The sequence below is a fragment of the Mchenga conophoros genome, linkage group LG17, assembly GCF_057382185.1.
Source record: "Mchenga conophoros isolate Kocher_MC1m ecotype Shallow Benthic linkage group LG17, M_conophoros_male_GT1.1, whole genome shotgun sequence".
In the NCBI taxonomy this organism is placed as follows: domain Eukaryota; kingdom Metazoa; phylum Chordata; class Actinopteri; order Cichliformes; family Cichlidae; genus Mchenga; species Mchenga conophoros.
In genome coordinates, this window is record NC_140542.1 from 26,884,701 (window position 1) to 26,905,399 (window position 20,699).

Genomic DNA, 20,699 nt, shown 5'->3' on the forward strand with positions numbered 1-20,699 from the left:
CAGTCAAGTCTGCACCTCTCTTTCCAACAGCTTTATGGTGTGGCTCATCAGCCTTATTGCTCTGTAGTTACTACAGGTCTGAAGATTACGTTTGTTGAAAATTGGTACCAGTACACCTGTTCTCCATTCCTTAGGCATCCTTTTAGTCTCCATCATTGTGTTAAATAATCTGGTTAAAAAGTCCACTGTCCTCTCTCCTGGACTTCTCCATACCTGCACAGGTATATCACTAGGTCCAACCACTTCTCCACTCTTCATCCTTTTCATAGCAGCGCTGAAATGAGAGAATATAAACAAAAAATCGATCCAATACCAGTACCACCATTGGTATCAATACTATGGATATTTGGATTGTTTGTTTTTGATATTTGGATTCTGCACTCTATTCTCTCTCTCTCTGTCTCTCTCTCTCTCTCTCTCTCTCTCTGATTTCATTCATTCATGAGCTCCTCATAGTATTCCTACCATCTTCTCAGCATAGACTCTTTCCCTTTAATACATTTCCATCTCTGTCCTTAATCACTCTAATCTGCTGCACATCCTTTCAGCCTGATGTACATGATTTAGACTTTTACTTTAAAACTGTGTCATAACTTGGGTTGTAACCAGAACTTGCCTTTAACTTTATGATGCCATTCAAGCTGTTGCATTCTGCATTTACCCAATGTTTAGTTACATTACTTGGGAGGGTCATGTGAGATTAAGTGGACAGCTACAACGTGGTGTTAAAAGGAATTTTCCATGATGACATAGATTTCTCCACTAAAGCATAATTCATGCATTAGCCTTTCCTTTTTCATTTGCTGCCTCTCTCTTTGGGCATAGCCTCCCAGTACAGCTGTCTGGATACACACAATTACACACATGGTCCTCTCTCCATTAACTTTGATACGACTCTAGCCATCTCACAAGCTCACTCTTGGACTGAGAGCAAAAAATATAGTATTGCTGTAATGACAATGATAATCCTTAAAATTTAAAGTAATATTTTATTTATTTATTTATTTTATTTTATGTTTTTGCTTGTTTGTTTTTATTAATAAGGTTTCCGGTTTGTTTTCTGCTTTCTTCCCAGACATTTATTTTGAAAGTTCGTACCGGATGTAGTGCGTGCAGCTGCGGACCATCGACTGCAGCGAGAGGAAGCGAACCGTGAGGCAGCAGGACTGGAGCAAACCCAGCAGTCTCAGCCTCATGCTTCGTCCTGGGCACTTCTCCTCCTCCTGTCCGCTGTCGAAAACACCGTAACAATATTTATTTACTTTTCCTTCATATTATTCAGTAACTAAAACAAAGGCAACAGCAAACAAAAAAACGGGGCGAAGACGGGGGCCGAGACATGGAGCTTTACTGCCTGGAGTCGGACCTAGCCGTGAGAGCCCAGCCTGACCTAAACATCCTCTGTGATGACAGAGTGTTGCAGAGTTTATTAACAATCGAGGACAGATTTTTACCTCAGTGTTCGTATTTTCAGCGGGTCCAGAAGGATATTCAGCCTTATATGAGACGAATGGTTGCAGGCTGGATGCATGAGGTTTGTGGGCATTTTATGCACTCGCGGGGCTAACCTAACCGCTTTAGCTAATTTTCAGTTTTTTGATTTGTCTTGTTTTGTTTTTGCACACTTACAAGTTATTTCTGGCTCGTTTTAGCTCGTGGAAAGTTGTCATGGATGTTAACCTGTTTGACAATTGAATAAGAATGACTCACCAAAGGCGTGGGAGAGTCGGAAATTCCACCACGAAGAAAATTCGGCTTCAAAGAAAACAGCCTAGCTGCATATTTACATTGGTTAACAGCTTCAAAGTTTGTGCTTTCTGATAATTAGTAAGTTCAGGCGACAGGGGGGGACTTATTCTTAATTTACATAATCGAAAACTCGAAAATTTCCCCTCAGAGTAATTATTATTAATTTTTTAAAAGTGACTCAGGCTCGGGGCAAGGCATGAATGCTAAGCCACTTTCATTTTTTCAGCTCAAGAAAATAAGTTGATTTTGGTAAAGTTCTTTCACACAAACTGTCGGAAAGTATTTGAAGAAAACATGTGGATATTTTGCACACTTTATAAGGCTTTTGGGTGGTTTATTTTATTTTATTTTTATTTTTTGATGAGTGAGGCAAGCCCCAACAAGGAAGAGAGACTGAATGGCGATGTGGGGGTTTTGCAGAACGAGTTGCTGTTGAACTAATTTGTTTCTGCCCTGCTCTGACTTTGCAGCCTTTCATGCAGGAAAAAAAAATACGTGAAAACCAGTCATTTAACCTTTAACCCGAAAACAGTACTATTTATAGCAGAATTAATAGCCACCAAAACCTGTTTTATATACAAACATATTCCTCTTTTTTTCTTTTTCTGTTTTGTTATTGTAGTTGGGTTTTTGTTTTGTTTTGGGTGTTTTGGCATAGTTTTACCTAATATATGTGTCTCCTGTTTAAACTTTTCCAGGTGTGTGAAGAGGAGAAGAGCAATGAAGACGTCTTTCCTTTAGCTATTAATTATTTGGACAGATTTTTAACAGTGATGCCCACAAGAAAGAGTTACTTGCAGCTTCTGGGAGCTGTGTGCATGTTTCTGGCCTCCAAGCTAAAGGACTGCAGGCCCATATCAGCAGAGAAACTTTGCATGTACACAGATAATTCATTCTCACCACGGGAACTGCTGGTAAGAGCAACAGTCCCATCCATTCATCCATCCAAACATTCACTCACTCACTCATGGGAGCATGAAGATGTCGTGTCACGTTTTTTCGATGACTTTATGATGCTAATGGCTGAATTGGTTTCACAGGAAGTTTCCTATTTTCCTTGTAAGTGGAGCACAATACAGCCACATCCTTTCTTTGGATCCATGTGGCCTGAAGAGACGCAGGATGCCATCTAGTGGCAGTTATGCAGTTTAGGATATGGATATCATGAGGAAGCCTGCATTTCTAGTACATATTGAGTATTTCATGCTATTAAAAACCAAACCTCCAAGCTCAAGTATTATTTTCTTACTATCATACGATTTACTACACAACCGTTAACCCAGGGATGCTTTTAAAGGCAACTTTTGGCACCATGTTGGCAGTTTAAAAGTCCCTTTAAGATAAATTTCTCTGTTAATCATTTGTTGTGTAAGAAAGATCTTTAAAAAGAAATTAAGGATAAATAACCCACCCAACACTTATCTCCATTTATTTAGCCTCCTCTTGAGCTTTTGATACTATCACATCGTCATCATCAGCAAAACAGTTTGTTTCTCACTTGCAGATGATCACGATGCTGAATTTTTATTAATATCATAGAGCTAATTTTTTAATCCAGTTTATGTTAATTTCAGGCTCCCCTAGGTGGCTTTTTGTGACTGGAAACATTTGGCTTAGAACAGGGGTGTCAAACATAAGGCCCGGGGACCAGAATTGGCCAGCAGAGGCTCTCAATCCGGCCCATTAGAAGGCTTTGGAGCAAATGAAGGACGGCATGTATTTTCATAAGTTTTACAGCTTTCTTTCCATAGTCATTCATACTACACCAAAGTAACGAAGTAATAAACACTTAAATGCCAGAAAAGTTATTTTCTTTACTAAATGTTCCTAATTTTACACATTTATTTCTTAGGATTAAAGGCCAAAGAGTTGTGCTGACTTATTTTTCTTATATTTAAATATTAAATATTAAACTTCTTTACGCTGACAGAAGGGGGAATTTCACAGATTAAAGCAGGCCACGATGTAAAATGAGTTTGGGACCGCTGGTCTATGACTTCTACAAGCAAACAAACGTTAGCTTCTGCCCTAAAAAATGTCTTGTTGGAAGTTTCCATTAAAAAAGAAATTGTCTTAAACAACTAAAAGAGTTGCAGATTTTATTTAACCACTTCAGTGCCAGAGTAATTTACATGTTGCAGTAAGATCTGCCAAACTGCTGCCCAGGCTCTCTATGGCTACATCCACACTAGCCTGGATAGATTTGAAAACGGCGTTTTCGTTTGAAACCGCTCCGCGTTCACACTAGCGTTTTCAGTCGTTTTCACAGAGTTGTGCGTCCGCATTGAAACGGCCGAAAACGCTTGGGTTCCAGTACTGCGCAAGAAGATTTGACCTGCCTCATTTCTGTCTGCCGCTTATTTACTTTCTGGCTCTTTGAAACGTCGCAGCAAAATGTTGAGGGAAAGCACCGAGTTTTTTAAATGGACTAACAATGAGGTGGAGTTGTTGCTACGAGTAACACAAAAGTAAAAGTTGCAAAAGCGCGTGAGAAATAAAGAATTTGAAGAAAAGCTATCTGGAGCATGTACAGACTGATTAATCTTTAATAGGGCTGTCAAAATTGAGAGCAAACAAAACAACTGCTGTATAATGCCCTCCGCTAACTTAGTTTAATTGGTCACATGACTGAATCATATGACTAACATGCGTCATCATTTTAGAAAGTCTTTGTTTTTGCTGTCTGCACTGCAACGCGAAAGCACCGTTTTCAAATGTATGCGTTTTCGTGAGCGCTTTCAAAACGCTGCGTTTTCCATGAGTGAAAACATCTCAGTGTGGACGGGAGGCCAGAACGGAGAGAAAACGATGCGTTTTCGAGTGAAAATGCATTAGTGTGGACGTAGCCTATGGGTCCTCCTGCTCGGCTGCAGCTGTTTAGGGAAATGACATCCATCCGATTTGATGCTCCATATTGTTGTAAGGCTCCATATTCCTGGATATCCTCACAGGATGCAGAGAGCAGGCAGCAGGAGCCTCTGGAAAATTATTGTAGCTCCTCACTCTTACAGTAAATGTGCTACCCCTGCTGGTGGCAGTTTGCCTGTAAGAGAGAAGTTTAACAATGGTAGTGGGTGGTATTTTTCATCAGGACAGATGTCCCGGAAGTGATCATACCAGTGGCAAACCTATCCCCTATTCATCTCACAATCATCTATCTACATTGAGGCTAAAATCGTGGCTCAAGAGTTGGGCGTTCACCTTGTAATCGGAAGGTTGCCGGTTCGAGCCCCGGCTTGGACAGTCTCGGTCGTTGTGTCCTTGGGCAAGACACTTCACCCGTTGCCTACTGGTGGTGGTCAGAGGACCCGGTGGCGCCAGTGTCCGGCAGCCTCGCCTCTGTTAGTGCGCCCCAGGGTGGCTGTGGCTACAATGTAGCTTGCCATCACCAGTGTGTGAATGTGTGTGTGAATGGGTGGATGACTGGATATGTAAAGCGCTTTGGGGTCCTTAGGGACTAGTAAAGCGCTATATAAATACAGGCCATTTACCTTTTTTTAAAAAATAGGGTGAAGAGAAACTGGTTATGTACAGGAAACCCACGTAAATGGGATTGACGGGTGACATTTTAGATGACAGAAAAGCGTTTCGGGGTGGGGGGACTGTCCCCGCTGAGCGTTGGGGTTTCGGTGTGTACTACGGTTACTTTTTGTGTGACACAGAGGAAGTGAGAAATTAGAATCAGCTGTGTTCATTCAGCGTTAAAAGGGCATTAAAGAAAACTTCTCTCATGAGAAATATGAGTAGTTTTAATCCCTTTTAATTTCTTGCTGTTGATTGCAGTGATTTCTAACACACTCCAGTTAACCTTTCTCATATTTTTCTACCCATAAATGAAGAAAACCAAACAATGACGCCGTTATCGCAAAGGTTTTCTCATGGTTAACAGAATGGACCTCATGTTCCCACAGAAATTTATTGGTATCACCTTAAGTTAAGTTCAGCCCAGCTTGCCTCATATCAGGCTTATCTGATATAAGTCACACCACCTTCTTAGGAAGTGCATATCAGTTTTCTTTATCCAGTCGCCTAGACACCAGTGAAAATCCAGTGTTAGCCTCACCTGTGACATTTACTGCCAAAGTGTTAGTCTTTGTCTGTTCTAGTTATGATTTTCAGACCACCTCTTTATGTAAACACAACTTCTCTTGTCTCAGACTTTGTTTGCTCGATTTAACACTTCAAAGTAAGTTCCTACAGACCAATATGTGCATTATCAGACCCCCTGGCTTGCTTTTTTTGGGAGTTAGATTTCACAGTGGTGCCACTGGAGGCTTACTCTCTACTGGCACGTGCCGGGGTGCCAGTGCAGCACACATTTTGATAGATTTAAGAACGGAACGGTACACAGTGTTATTCAACGGAGGTTGAGTCGTTTTCACAAATGTAAAATCAAAGCGCGATGATCGCGACCGTGAATCATCTGTGAATTTCTTTTAGTTAGTGGGTTTTACATGGTGCCGTCACTTTTTGGCATCTTATTCTGTTGAAATGTTGAGTTATTTCTAGATTAAGGGGGTGGGAAATGGTAGATTTTTAGATGTTACCACCAGTGCCAGATGTAGTGGCACTGCACTGCTTTTTTGGAAAAAATGTTTTAAATTCTTTTAAAGCCAAAGATAAGCATGTTATGAACTAAAAAATGACCTTTATGTAGCTCATTTTGATTCTATAGGGGAGCAAAACAAGTGATTCAGATTTGATAGGTGTCACCACCTGCCTCGTCTTTTTAATCGTGCCTCAGTAAAACTGCACTATGCTGCACTTCTGTCTCACCTGCCTTCCCTTCGACATGTTCCCACTTATCGTCTGCAGGTACAATTCTTTCAGAAGTGCTTGGAGCAAAGTTTAGACATGAATCTGTTACTGAATGAAAGTGTATTGATGCTAGTGTTTAGCTATTCATAAAAGCGTTACAACAGTACTTCCCCTTTAGAGTGCCTATATCAATAACTCCATTTACAGGGACAGTTCGCCACACCCTTGGATTATTTTCTCCAAATTGACAGTTATTTTAAATGGCACACCTGTGCAACTTTAAATAAAAGCTCAGGTGCAGTTTGGACCCTAAACAAATAAAAAAGCAACACATGTAAGCGTTTTTTCAATGAATGGCTTCTGGAGGAACACGCACACAATCACAGCTCAGAAGAACTAAAGTGAATTCAATTTATTTTAAGGCAGCAGTGCGATGCTTTGCTCTTTTAGGACTTCTGTTTTTCTTAAAAAGAAACAGTGGCAGGTAGAAATGGCTACAGCAACCACATTTCAGTCTCTAAATTTCTCTCGTGTGGGAGGTTAGAGAAAGTGTTATTGATTGTGTTGAAAACTTGATCATAACTAATTGTTTGTCTGAGTAAATTTTAGATGTTGAAGTCTTCATTTGATGTCTCTGCTAAATAATATTTAAAAAATATAGTAAATTGGTTGGTTTTGAATGCAATGAGTTAAGATTAACAGGAAATTAGATAATGCAGTGTGTGCAGTCTTCTTGCTCTTGCAAAGCCTTGCTGTATAAAGAGTGATCTCTGTGCGGCTGCCTGTGCAGCGCTAGCTCATTGTAGAGCTGTGTTTGAGGCTTATGACAGGAAGGAAGGGGCTAGCTGTCTCATTGGCAGGGCCTCTAAGCAGGGCAAGGCTTGTCACATGCCGGCGATATGAACACAAAAGATGCAAGGAATGAGAAAGGCATGCAGATAATAAGATACAGTGAGGATAGATAAAATGAAGAAATGTTGCTCTTCTTACAGAGCTATTTCCTCTGGGAATGGAGGCAGACTAAGATCGTTTTCACGGGCGATACAGACGTGGCAGCATGCCATTTAACCCCCTGACACACACTCTTTTTTTATTTATTTATTTATTTTTAACCCTCATCCTTGTGCTTTAGGACTGGGAACTGGTTGTGCTGGGGAAGTTGAAGTGGAACATGGCCTCCGTCATCCCCAATGATTTTGTAGAGCACATCATACGAAGGCTGCCCCTCCCCACAGAAAAGGTGGTGATGGTTCGCAAGCACACACAGACGTTCATCGCCCTCTGCGCCACAGGTAATGCGGGTACCTGTTGTTTTATTTGTTTGGTTTTTTTTTTTTTTTTTTTTTAATTTGTTATTATTTTTTTAATCCTTCATCTGCTCAGTTTCGTGCTTTTTAAAAAAATGTTTACTCAGACATCCACCAGAATATTCCCACACACGCAAACATTCCCCCATCGTGAGTCATCTGTGACCTCTTTCTTCTCTGCTGGCTGCCTTATCCACTTTCTACTCTTTCCACAGCCTGTAGTGAGTTTTTTTTTTGTCTTCACAGCTGCTAAAAGCTACTCAAAGTGGTCATGCACATTTCTCTTCTAAGTGCCTGGGAAAACTCCTATCAGTGCTGTGTTTAGATTAGCCACATACACGGGTAATGATAGCAATCCTATCACACACTCTGTGCTGAGTGACTCAGGTGCAGCTGAATTTTTCTGCGGTACTCCTTTCATTGTTTGTTGACAGAGAGACTTCCAGGTTTAAAAAGTCAGGGCAGCGATCCAGTGATCTTCCTTCCTCCTCCCATCGCCACCTTGTGTCCAAAATAAACTCTGGAAAAAGCTTACATGTCCCCCTCAGGCCTCTCCTTAGGTGAATTTTCAAGGCATTCCTTTGCCTAAACTTGGAATCCCTCTAATATTTTCATATCCTGGACAGAAATACTACTGCAGGATCACCTAATGCACATAATATACAGGAAACCTGTCTCACAAGGCTGCTTTTCTTCTGCTACCTCCTTTCCTCTTTTCTAGCTAATTCAATGAAGGAAATAAAACAAAGGGAGGTCACTTTGGTGGATTGAATTCCTCATAAACGTCAGTGCGGTCATATCTGGCTATTAAGCACTTATTTACTGGAGTAAGTTATTGGAATCAGAGGCTCCTTCAGCGAGTTTCATGCCCTGATTTTTATTTATATATATATATATATATATATATATATATATATATATATATATATATATATATATATATATATATAAATAAAAATAAAAATAAATAAATAAAAAAAAATCAGGGCATGAAACTCGCTGAAGGAGCCTCTGATTCCGATAACTTACTCTAGTAAATAAGTATATATGGGTGTGTTTCAGTGGTCACTTCTGCTATTCATAAGCAGCTGCTTATATCCAAGCACAAAGCACCCGCAGTGGAAAAAAAAAAAAGAGGCCTGCTGTGGTTGTGCAGTAATGTAAATGTTTGGAGTTTTATATGGAGTTGAGATGTTATTATTATATTGGAGGAGCTCCTCCTATGGACAGCTGGCCCCTGGAGGAGAAGATGGGTGTAGCACAGCTGGCTAAAAGCTATCAGGCCACTGGGACTGGTTTACATTGGCTTTTCTCTATGGGCCTTAAAGAAAGGGGCTCCCTCCCCCCCCCCGGAAAAAAAATGGCCACCTTAAAATAAATCAGCAATTGAAAGTCTTGTGAGCAGTTTCAGGTAGGAACTATTTTCTTACCAGCCTGTTGTGTCGCCATCTACCGGTGACTTGCTTATCAACGACTGCTTTTAGGCAGTGAATGGTAGACCTTGGAGAGAAGGTAGTTCCTACATCCAACTTAACTTGACAAACTTCATGGATTTTTTTTTTCCTTTTGAATAACTAGATCATGATTTCACTTTTTAAAAGAGCACCACATATTTTGTTCAAAATTGGTGCCAAACGCCAGTCCAGTAAGTTTCTTTTTAGCATGACATTGCCCATCTTTGCCAGAAATCAGGATGTTTCAGTCAACGACGCAAGAAGACAAAAAGCTGTCGGTTATGTAGAGTAATATCTTGGCACATTTGTGTTTTACTTGGTTGTACCAAAGAAAAGTCCCTTAAACACTTTGTTTAAAAATGGTAAAAAAAAAAAAAGGAGCTCTAAAGCAGCAGTCCCCAACCTTTTTTGTGCCACAGACCAGATAAATACAACAAAATAAAATGATACGACCAAGACAAAAACTAGAGTGTTTTGCAAATATAATAATAAACACAAATTCACTGTGTGATTGTGTAACTTTATTAGCAGCGTCCTCCTGAAATGCGCCAACAACATTGAGAGTAACATCCTCCCCTCTGCACCTTAATCCTCTCTGGTCGCTATGGTAATGCGTAAATATTTCTTTCAAAATAAGACACAACTACAACATGGGAAAAGACAGAGTTAATGATAAAACCTGAAAACCATAAATTTCACACCCAAGCCTCAACTCTCATGGCCCGATACCAAAGAACTCACGGACCGGTCTGGGGGTTGGGGACTGCTGCTCTAAAATCAAAGATAAGAGAAATCTCAGCCAATCACAGGACAAAGAGGGTGTGAAGGAGGGATTATTTGTTTTGGGAAGTTACTGCCCTACGTATAAAAGACAATGAGGTGGGATTGCTGAAGCTCCTTGCCGTTACTTAATCGAATAACCAAGCGGTGGAAAGGACTTCTCACAATCAGCACTTGCTGGTTTTCCTTGTTGTTCTCTCCATGTCCGCCTCCTTTTCTGCCTCCTCCCAGGCCTGTTGTCACTTAAGTCTCTGAGACTTGGATGCAGACCGAAGGGAGTCGTGCCTGGAACTCATTGCTCAGCGAGTAGGAGGATTCCTACTCTGTTTTTCTAATCACAGCTGAAGTTCCTGTGAAGGACGCCACACAGGTTCCACTGTGGAGCTTCGTCTGCTGAAATCCAGACTGTGGGAAAATCAGATTCAGCTGTAAAGCATGTATGATGGAGATGATTCAGACGTTTCACCTCTTTTGCATCTGTGACACTTCCTCTGGGCGGATTTAAGTAATGTTGCTCTATGTGTCACATGAGGATGTAATTTCCATGTGTCACTGTGGCTTAATGCTCTCTCTTTCCCTCACCAGATGACCGCCTTGCTATGAACCCTCCTTCTATGATAGCCTCTGGCAGCATGGGAGCCGCTATCTGTGGCCTGCAGTTGGACCACACTGACCAGAGGCTGAGTCGAGACAACCTGACAGACCTGCTGGCCAAGATCACCAACACGGAGGTGGTGAGTACCACAGCGGGGAAATTTATACTCGACAGCAGGAATTACTCAATACTTTCAGCGCTTCGAAACAATACGCTGTTAATAGCGATCATTGCAACATCTCACGACAGCAGCATAAAAGGCTCTTTAGTAAACAACAGTGATGACTTCAGTGGTGGCAGGCTGAAGCTATTTACTTTTCATGGAGAGAGGGAGAGCAAGCATTTGGCTGCTGGCTGGGGAGCCAGACTGCTGCTATAAAGAGCAGAGGGAATGTCTTCTTAAAACTCAGAGCCCACATTCTTGTGGTACGACACATGCAATTTCTTTGCAGGACTCCTACTTTAGCTGTGTGCCCCTCCTGGTGGAGGAATACGTATGCACTGAAGGCAAGAAGCATCTTTTCCAGTGAAGGATGATGCAGACACAGAGTTACTTGCAACAGACTAACTTCAGTGTTTAGTGTAACTTGCTGAGCTTTAAAATATCAGACAATACTGCACAAATCTCAAAGTGTGTGACATGCATCTGCAACTAGTTTTTATTGTTTTGAGGTTTTACAGACACCTGACCACTAACCACGTGATGCTAACTTGGTGTTCTGGATATGTGACAGTGTAGGGTCAAGTAAAGAAGGCCCAGAGACCAGTCGCCAAAAATGTGCGCACTCTGAGTTTTAGTGAAAACTTCCTAACAGCTGCTGGATCTTTGCATGGAAGACTACTCTCTGAGCAGGAGTGAAACTGAAAAGTGAAACTGCGAACGCGGAACGTTTACCTTCAAAGTAAAAGTTCCACTTTAAAAGAAAAAAATAAATAAATAAATTTTTGGGTGTTTAAGCCTTAGACCGAAGCAAGGAATGCCTCTAAACCAGCACAACTTTTTCTCTGAAGGCGAACGTACTTTCACTTCCTCGGCTAGTACAAGTGTTTGTAGACAGGTTGAGCAAACTGCAGTTGACTGCAGAAATCTTCTAGCAACCTCAATCACTCGCCAACTACGTTTTTTTCCACACTATAAGGCGCACTTAAAATCCTTTAATTTTCACAAAAATTGACAGTGCGCCTTATAATCCGATACAACTATTGTATGAATCTGGTTGTGCTTACTGACCTCGAATCGATTTTGTGTGGTACACGGTGCTCAAAAATCTCTCAAATGTTTTAGTGCGACTTTAGTAAGCTACGAAGCCACACCACTTAATGGATTGTGGGAGCATTACAGCTACCGTAGTCAGGTAGCCGTAATGCTCCCACAGTTTTGGGTCCAAAACTCCGTCTGTTTCAGGTCCCAAAGTCAAACTAACACTGCGGCATCACTGACAGTTAAAAACTGTCTAAATTCTTTCATCTTTAATAAAATCATCAGAGTTGCTGCTTTACCAGGTTTCACAATTAAGTTTGACATTTAGGCATCAATGAAAACAGAATTGATGAAATTTAATGGAGTTAGAAATTAGCAGGAAGTTAGCTCCCTATTTTCCACCTAAGCATGACATAGCATGTTCTGACTGGGAGATTTCTGAAAAAATTAAAACGTACAGCTCTGCTATCACTTCCAACAGAAATGAAGACAGAAAATTTAACAGCAGTGGCGTTTGTAGGGTTACTGAAGTTGGACTAGCTGCTATATAATGATGTGCTACGTGATCGCTAGCATCACAGCTATGTTAGCATGACATAAACACAGTGAAGCTGGAGGATGAACACTAACTTTTGAGATAATCCATCCACAGTACGAGATTAGTCATTAATATACTGCAACAACACGGGAGTAGAGCAGCTGCGAGAGAATTCAACATTAATTAATTAATGGTACGGAAGTGGAGGAAGCAAGAAGAATGAGATGAGTAAAGTTTGATTTATCTGTTTTGTTTTGCTTAATTCTGCTTATAATCCGGTGTGCGTTATGTATGAAAACCGACCTGTTCATCGACAGTGTGGCTTATGGTCCGAAAAATACGGTAGTTTGTAAAATCTGCTAATTAAAGTATCAGAAGCCCAGTGGTCTGCTCGGCCTAAGCACTGGGATTTGTTTTTTAATTTTTAAAAGGAGTAGTCTAAGCTAAGCTAACTAGTGTGTTTTATTAGCCCATCATTGGTTTTACACATGAATAAAATTTGAAAAAATAAAGAAGTCTAAAAGCAAGTAAATAAAGAGCAAAATGCTACAAATTAATATTTTTTTCAATCAGTTAGACTGACATCTGTCTAATAACTGTACATTATGGTAGGATAGATGATGGTTTCACGCCTTGGCAAACACAGCTCCATTTTTGCCACATGATTACTGTTAAATGGGATCTGTAGCACTAATAAAATTTATTTTGTGCAACATGAAAGGCCCCTGGGGAGAGAAAAAAAAAAACACTGCCAAGGGACTCAACTGTTCGCTGACAGCCACGCTTAATCTAAGTCGGAGAATTTCATGCATCATGCCTGTACTGAGTGCTTGGATCGTAAGATTACCAAGTTTTGGATTAGTTTGCACTTTTTTCCTTGAACGTCCAGACGGCTTCAAATAAGACGGGCAAACTTACATGACCTTATAAATGATGGCGTGCACTACCAGGGTAGATGTGCCATCATAATGCCATTTTTACAGTTCATCAGTGTGCACTAGGAGATGTTGTAAACTGTAAAGACATACAACTGTGTGTATCTGTGGGCAAGATGTACAGTGGGGCAAAAAAGTATTTAGTCAGCCACCGATTGTGCAAGTTCCCCCACTTAAAATGATGACAGAGGTCAGTAATTTGCACCAGAGGTACACTTCAACTGTGAGAGACACCTGTCCACAGCTGCAAACAGTCAGACTCCAAACTCCGCCATGGCCAAGACCAAAGAGCTTTCGAAGGACACCAGGAAAAGTATTGTAGACCTGCACCAGACTGGGAAGAGTGAATCTACAATAGGCAAGCAGCTTGGTGTGAAAAAATCAACTGTGGGAGCAATCATCAGAAAATGGAAGACATACAAGACCACTGATAATCTCCCTCGATCTGGGGCTCCACGCAAGATCTCATCCCGTGGGGTCAAAATGATCATGAGAACGGTGAGCAAAGATCCCAGAACCACACGGGGGGACCTGGTGAATGACCTGCAGAGAGCTGGGACCAAAGTAACAAAGGTCACCATCAGTAACACACTACAACGGCAGGGAATCAAATCCCGCAGTGCCAGACGTGTTCCGCTGCTGAAGCCAGTGCATGTCCAGGCCCGTCTGAAGTTTGCCAGAGAGCACATGGATGATACAGCAGAGGATTGGGAGAATGTCATGTGGTCAGATGAAACCAAAGTAGAACTTTTTGGTATAAACTCAACTCGTCGTGTTTGGAGGAAGAAGAATACTGAGTTGCATCCCAAGAACACCATACCTACTGTGAAGCATGGGGGTGGAAACATCATGCTATGGGGCTGTTTTTCTGCCAAGGGGACAGGACGACTGATCCGTGTTAAGGACAGAATGAATGGGGCCATGTATCGTGAGATTTTGAGCCAAAACCTCCTTCCATCAGTGAGAACTTTGAAGATGAAACGAGGCTGGGTCTTCCAACATGACAATGATCCAAAACACACCGCCCGGGCAACAAAGGAGTGGCTCCGTAAGAAGCATTTGAAAGTCCTGGAGTGGCCTAGCCAGTCTCCAGACCTCAACCCCATAGAAAATCTGTGGCGGGAGTTGAAAGTCCGTGTTGCTCGGCGACAGCCCCAAAACATCACTGCTCTCGAGAAGATCTGCATGGAGGAATGGGCCAAAATACCAGCTACTGTGTGTGCAAACCTGGTAAAGACCTATAGTAAACGTTTGACCTCTGTTATTGCCAACAAAGGTTATGTTACAAAGTATTGAGTTGTATTTTTGTTATTGACCAAATACTTATTTTCCACCCTGATTTACGAATAAATTCTTTACAAATCCTACCATGTGGATTCATGGATTTTTTTTTCACATTCTGTCTCTCACAGTTGAAGTGTACCTCTGGTGCAAATTACTGACCTCTGTCATCATTTTAGGTGGGGGAACTTGCACAATCGGTGTCTGACTAAATACTTTTTTGCCCCACTGTATATAGAGATAGATATATTAGTCATAGTCACTGGTATATCTTTTCTTTAAATATTGATTACTGAGAAAAAGTACTCTCAGAGGGCATCTATACTGGGTAGGTAGTTTTTTGCTGCAGCACAACAGTCACACAGATTTCAGGATAGAAATCCATAACGGCCTTAGAAACGGCACTCTTAGCTTGTGGTTGCGCTGCCATGGTGATGTGGGCCCCGCGACCCAGCCGGCCGTCACAACAGGCACTCCGTCTGCAGCCCATCAGGTTCCAATTATTCGTGCATTTTAAAGGAATGTTGGCCCCTCCGCAAGTTCTGCTCATTCCTTAAGAGTCCTGCAGCCGGCTCAGAGAGGCAGACCTCCCACATCTTTCGCACAGACCTGCAGGGGGGACGGAGACTGAGGGAGACGAAGAGAGGATCCCTTTTAATAAGAAAAGCCGTCCAAAAACATCCGGTCCCACTGTCCTATATTCTGTTTTACACCCTAACTCAGAGGGTTAGGGTGCAGCAGGTCAAAGCCATTTCCTCTAAGACCTCCACATGGGATTGACCGTGAAGTAAACCCAAGGGAGGGTGGAGGAAGGGAGTCCAGAGTTCCCTGACACTCCCCAGAGCTCGTGTGGGAGTCCTTCAGCTTGTACCACAGACATGCACATGTCCGGTGCCCGCTGTGCAGCTCGCTGCTCCGTGCCACTGGTATCGGAGTGTGCTGGCACCCATTGTTCTGGTCATGATGCAGACAGGACCACCTACCGCAGCAGAACATAATTCCCCGCTGGTATGCCATGCATGTGACCAAAGCTGTTAAACAACTCGCATGTCAAATGCAGCTGAAATTCCAACATTTTGCACACTAGTGTCTGCTACAGGTGCACAGATTAAGTGAGCAGACTGCCGGGGAATGGGGGGTGTATTTACAGTAACACGGCTATAGTAGAGCAGAGAGAGCCAGTTAAAGGGCATGTGTATGCCGTCAACTTTTGCTGTGGAAGCCATAAAAATAACTTAAATGTAACATTTCTGTACTTTTATTTCTTTTTGCTTTATGTGCATGAATAGTGATACATTTTAAATCCTTGAACAGATTTTGAGTGATAACTCAAAAAAGGATTTTTCCTAAATCAAAGGCTTGACTTCAGTTGCCACACAATATAGTGCTAAACATTGCAAACCTGCAAAAATGAATCTTGGATGGAGGGGATTATGTGTCTTTAAAGCACCCAGACGCTAGCAGAGGTTTGATGGAAGGGTGTGTTTAACCGCTGCTGACCCTTTTTAAAATTGTTCCAGGATTGTTTGAAGGCCTGCCAGGAACAAATAGAGCGTGTGCTGACCACCAGCCTGCAGCAGGGGCAGCAGTACCGGCAGGAGACCAGCGTCCGGGCCGGCAGCAAGGCAAGGGAGCAGCAAGACCAGTCCAGCACCCCGACAGACGTGCGCGACATCAACTTATGAGCTCCCGACGCCACCGGACTCGCACAACACTCATGTTTGCCAGCCAATGAACTGACAGGAGTGAGGGCTTGTGAGCTGCCAGTAGATCTGCATCAAGTCACCACCTACACCCCCACCCCCTGTTGAGTGATGGTGTGACAATCGATGAACTTTTAGAAGTTTCTAGTTTTTCTTTTTCCTTTTTTTTTCTGTTTTTTTTCTTTCTTTTTTTTTTTGTTGCCCCATTCACACCTGGTTTGGGTGTACTTTCACCTTTTTTGTACGGGCCACATGTAATCAAACAGCTACGTTAAAAAAAAGGAAAAAAAGAAAGGATTAATTCTTGAAAACTTGATAGTGCCTTAGGTTTCGAGAAAGGAAACCTGAATATATTTTCATACTTGAAAAAAAAACAACATAATTTTATGAAATATACATATTCCTTTTGATAATACCTAGCAAAGTGAATTTAATACTGTATATTTAGTATTTAGTTATGTTACTCTTTAAATATCTCTTAGCAGTTATCAATTAATAGTTTTAATGGGATGTTTCCTTTTCTGGAAATCCATATAGTAGTGATTCAAATGCTGATAATAAATACAAGGCATTTAAACCAAGCTGATATCCAACCAGAGGAGCTCTACTGCAGCTAGCTGCTCTGCCTACCATACTGTGCACCTGTAGTACTGCTTACTATTTATGCAGAAGCGTGCTGGCTAGGAGTGGGCTGGGCCTGCTCAACATAGGGAAGGACATGAAGATGGTTTCAGGCGTGCATTAGATGTGCTGACAGGACCGTATGTTCGTGTATTTGCATTCAGCAAAGATATGCCGTCGTTTGTGTGGTGTTTTTATAGGTGAAGCTTGTACATAGTGGAGGGCGCAGATGATGAAAGAGGAGATCTGGCAAGTGTCTTACCAAGTTTGAGAGAGGACTGGAGTAAGTGAAGGGTGTGTTGGTAGGTTTTTAGAATAAAAGAGAGCATGAGGAAAGTGGGTTAAAATGCAACAAGTGTGGATTGATGATTATTTTAAGCTTTATGATGTTCATGCAGCTGCACGACACTTGAGTGACACGCAGGAGGAGGAATAATAATAATCCCTGGTGATGTCCGGTTGGGTGGGGGTCGGTTCGGTGCACTGCAGTTTCTCGTGTTCAGCAGTTATACCATTTTTATTCTTTTATCCTTATTTTTTGCAGAGAGGGCGATTTGGAACAATATCGATGCACTTTTAAAAACACTCCTTAAGATCGGTAGGGGGGATCGTGGTTGAGGAGAGTTCAGAGAGGGTTTTAGGGGTCTTTTTTGGTTTTATTAGTTTTTCTTTTAAGTTATTAGGATTTTTTTTCCTGGGCTGGATTCCCATGGGGGTAACACACGTTTATCTTGAAAGCTCGACCCCTACAGGTGAGTAGTCATAGGATAATAATCGGTGTTATAGTGTAATTGTTTATAAACCAAGAAAAGCCAAGTCATGTTTAGACTTCAGTGCATTTATTTAACTCTTGAACTTGAATTTTTTTTTCAAAGCAACTCCAACCCTTTTCCGCTAGTTCTTTAAAATAGTTACAGTCTGTATCCTAAATATTCTTGTTCGTGTTTTGTTTGTGTCTACACCGCTTTCTGAAGTTTTAAAACTGCCATGTGTGCGAGTTTTACATGTATTGAATTTCTCGTTAGACCAGAAATGTAGTTTCTAAATCGTACTCCTGCATGCTCAGTTTGTACAAAAAAAATCCACAAAAAATAAGCCAAATGCTCCCCCTCTGAAAGAATGCTTTAAGCTGAAAGATGTTTATGCTTTTAAAGGTTTTGTTCATGATTTTTAAAAGCAACAATTCCAAAGTAAGTAAAGATAGATTATATACGTCATTCTCTTGCTGCTACGAAGCTTTTCTTTTCTAGTCTTACACAAAGATGCCTTATTGTCATTCACACGTGTGCTGCTATATTATGAAATATTGTGTATGTAACAAGTCTTTTGCTTATTTTGTGTGTGTGTTTGTGTGTGTATGTATATGTGCGTGTGTGTGTGTGTGTGTGTGTGTCATCGTACATGTACCGGAGGGAACGTAACAGTTTGGTGCGTGACTGGAAGTAATCTTTTGATTAGCATGTTTTATTCCTCTATTGATTTGTAACTTTGTAATCTATCATATTCTTGCTGCTTCTGTGTAATGTTTGTGTACCTCAGGTTAATTTGGACGGACAGAGCGAGAACCCATCTCATTACCTCATCACACACACTCACTTCACATCACACACGTCTTTCACTCTTAATTCATCGGACGGGTTTTACTTTTATGGGGGGGTTTTCACCCCCTCTACCTTCCCTCCTTTCCCTCCATTCTGGGTAAGACAAATATCCACCACCAGGTGTCCCTGAGCAGTTACAAGTGCCTATAGCCTACTTTAAAACCATTTCATATATCTGGTGCTAAACTAAGAACAGCCTATACTGTATGTGATGCACGTGCCAGAAAGAGTTTTGATCAGTTCATTGGAATATTTTTGTTTTCCTGAGGTACCCATTTATTCAGAGTTTAAACCATCAGAATGCTTTATCTTTGTTTGGTGTGGTTGTTATTCCCAACTGCTCTCCCACTATCCCCCCTCCCCTCAAGTTCAGCCACACAATGTACCTCAACAATTTGTCCTCAATAAATTGGCTAAAAATCAACCAGCTTTTTTTGTCTTTATTTCCACTTCCACAATCTTAATTATGTGTGATGATACCACTCTTATTGTCAGCAGAGGGCGACAAAACCACAAGCAACATGTAAGTAGGTGAAAATTATGGACAACAGGTAGCAGAATGTTTCTGTGTGGCATTAAAGCTAAACATGGAAACGGGAGTAAAAAATACTGCATGTTATATGAATATCATCATATCCTGCTACCTAAAATAAGATTTTTTTTTTATCAAAGCCAAATATAAAATGTGTAATTCACATAAAGAATAAAGTACAATTTGTTTGCTCAGGCAGTATCTTGTTTATATTCCAGAGTTTTCTTCTACCTCATCAGAAAGGTAACACTAAGTCCTGTCACCAGGTAAATTTCAAAATAATATATTCTAGAGGGTTTTGTATGTTCTAACATAGAAACACCACACATGATTTTAAAAACGTACTTAAAAAAATGGTCTCGCTATTATTTTTCTTTGTTTTGTTTTAGCAACAGGGTGGATATGTGTATAGGAAAGGGTTACAAAAAGACTTTATAAAATAATCTCGCACAGACACACACTCACAAGCCACTAGGTTTTGGTCAGAAAACAGAAAATATCCAGTGAGTAGCAGTTCTGGAAACTGCACAAGCACAGGAACTGCAGGACCTAGGATTGAGCAGCTCTCTCTGCAGCTGGATCCTTAACTTCCTGTCTGACATTTCACTCACGTGTGCTGGACCAGTGTACCAGCACATGTGATGTGACAATAAAAGTGAATTTATTTGATGTGATTTGACTTCTCTAGTTGAAAATACTTTATTGATGCTAGACGTCAGAGGTGATGGCTTTGAGCTGATAGGAAGGCAACCGCGAGTCTAATAACCACTTGTAGCAACCAAGGTATGCAGAAGAGCATCTCTGAGAACATTGAAACATCTTGAAGCAGATGGGCCACAGCAGTGGAAAACTACTGTGAGCTAACAGGAAATGGAGGCTACAGTTCACTTGCTGAGCCTCGTTCTGCCGGAGGTTTCTTCCTGTTAAAAAGGAGCTTTTTCCTTCCTGCTGTCACCAAGTGCTTGTTGATAGTGCTTGCTCATATATCAATATCAATGAGAAAAAAATAATTAAATATGTATGTGTGTGTACATATGTCCGCACAAATACATGTTACTTATGGAGCGATTGATGATTGTCATATTTCACGAGAGTAATTGATGGTGACTAATTATGTTGAATGTTTTAAAGCACAGGATCACAGTTAGACGGCGAAGGTCAGCTAGTGATACAAGGCTGAACCAGCTCTACCTACACAAGCATCTTCTGAGACTTCCATTCAGCAAAATATGTCCAGGTTTGGATGTTATTTAAAGAATATGCATTTGAGTGGTATAGTTATTCTAACTTGTTAAACTTTGAGATTAATTAAATATTTATACATTACACATTTGGCTTTGTCTGCAAAGGACAAGGAGGAAATTATCAACAGAGATGCTTCATTTCTTCAACTAGTTGTTTGCACTTCTTCTACAGCCTTTTTCTTTTTCCCTTTTCCTCCTCTGGACTATTTAAAAACAGAAACACAGACCTCTCTCATGGTTGTCCAAAATAGGTCAAGCACCAAAACAACACCACTTTAAACCCTCTGAGGAACTAATGGTTTTACGGACAGGTTTGGGAAGGATGACACAATGTTTCGGAGGATGCTGGCCATTAGGCGTTGTGAGACTTGCTATGAAATTTTTCATGAGGTAATAAGTG

General features: G+C 41.2%; 1 protein-coding gene across 1 annotated transcript; it reads left to right on the forward strand.

Moving 5' to 3' along the window:
- Nucleotides 1-1,136: 1,136 nt before the first annotated feature.
- Nucleotides 1,137-18,947, forward strand: LOC146555588 (G1/S-specific cyclin-D2-like). Its single transcript, XM_085250952.1, has 5 exons — nucleotides 1,137-1,534; nucleotides 2,448-2,663; nucleotides 7,640-7,799; nucleotides 10,634-10,782; nucleotides 16,119-18,947. Exons 1-5 carry the CDS (start codon nucleotides 1,340-1,342, stop codon nucleotides 16,281-16,283), a joined length of 885 nt encoding a protein of 294 aa, XP_085107078.1. The 5' UTR covers nucleotides 1,137-1,339; the 3' UTR covers nucleotides 16,284-18,947.
- Nucleotides 18,948-20,699: the final 1,752 nt, after the last annotated feature.

What these genes read in the sequence shown, in the direction of transcription:
- LOC146555588 (XM_085250952.1), top strand. Translation starts at nt 1,340, where the DNA reads ATGGAGCTTTACTGCCTGGAGTCGGACCTAGCCGTGAGAGCCCAGCCT. An exon ending in TCTCACCACGGGAACTGCTG is followed by an intron (nt 2,664 to 7,639) that starts GTAAGAGCAACA and finishes CTTGTGCTTTAG; the next exon opens with GACTGGGAACTGGTTGTGCT. An exon ending in AGATCACCAACACGGAGGTG is followed by an intron (nt 10,783 to 16,118) that starts GTGAGTACCACA and finishes AAATTGTTCCAG; the next exon opens with GATTGTTTGAAGGCCTGCCA.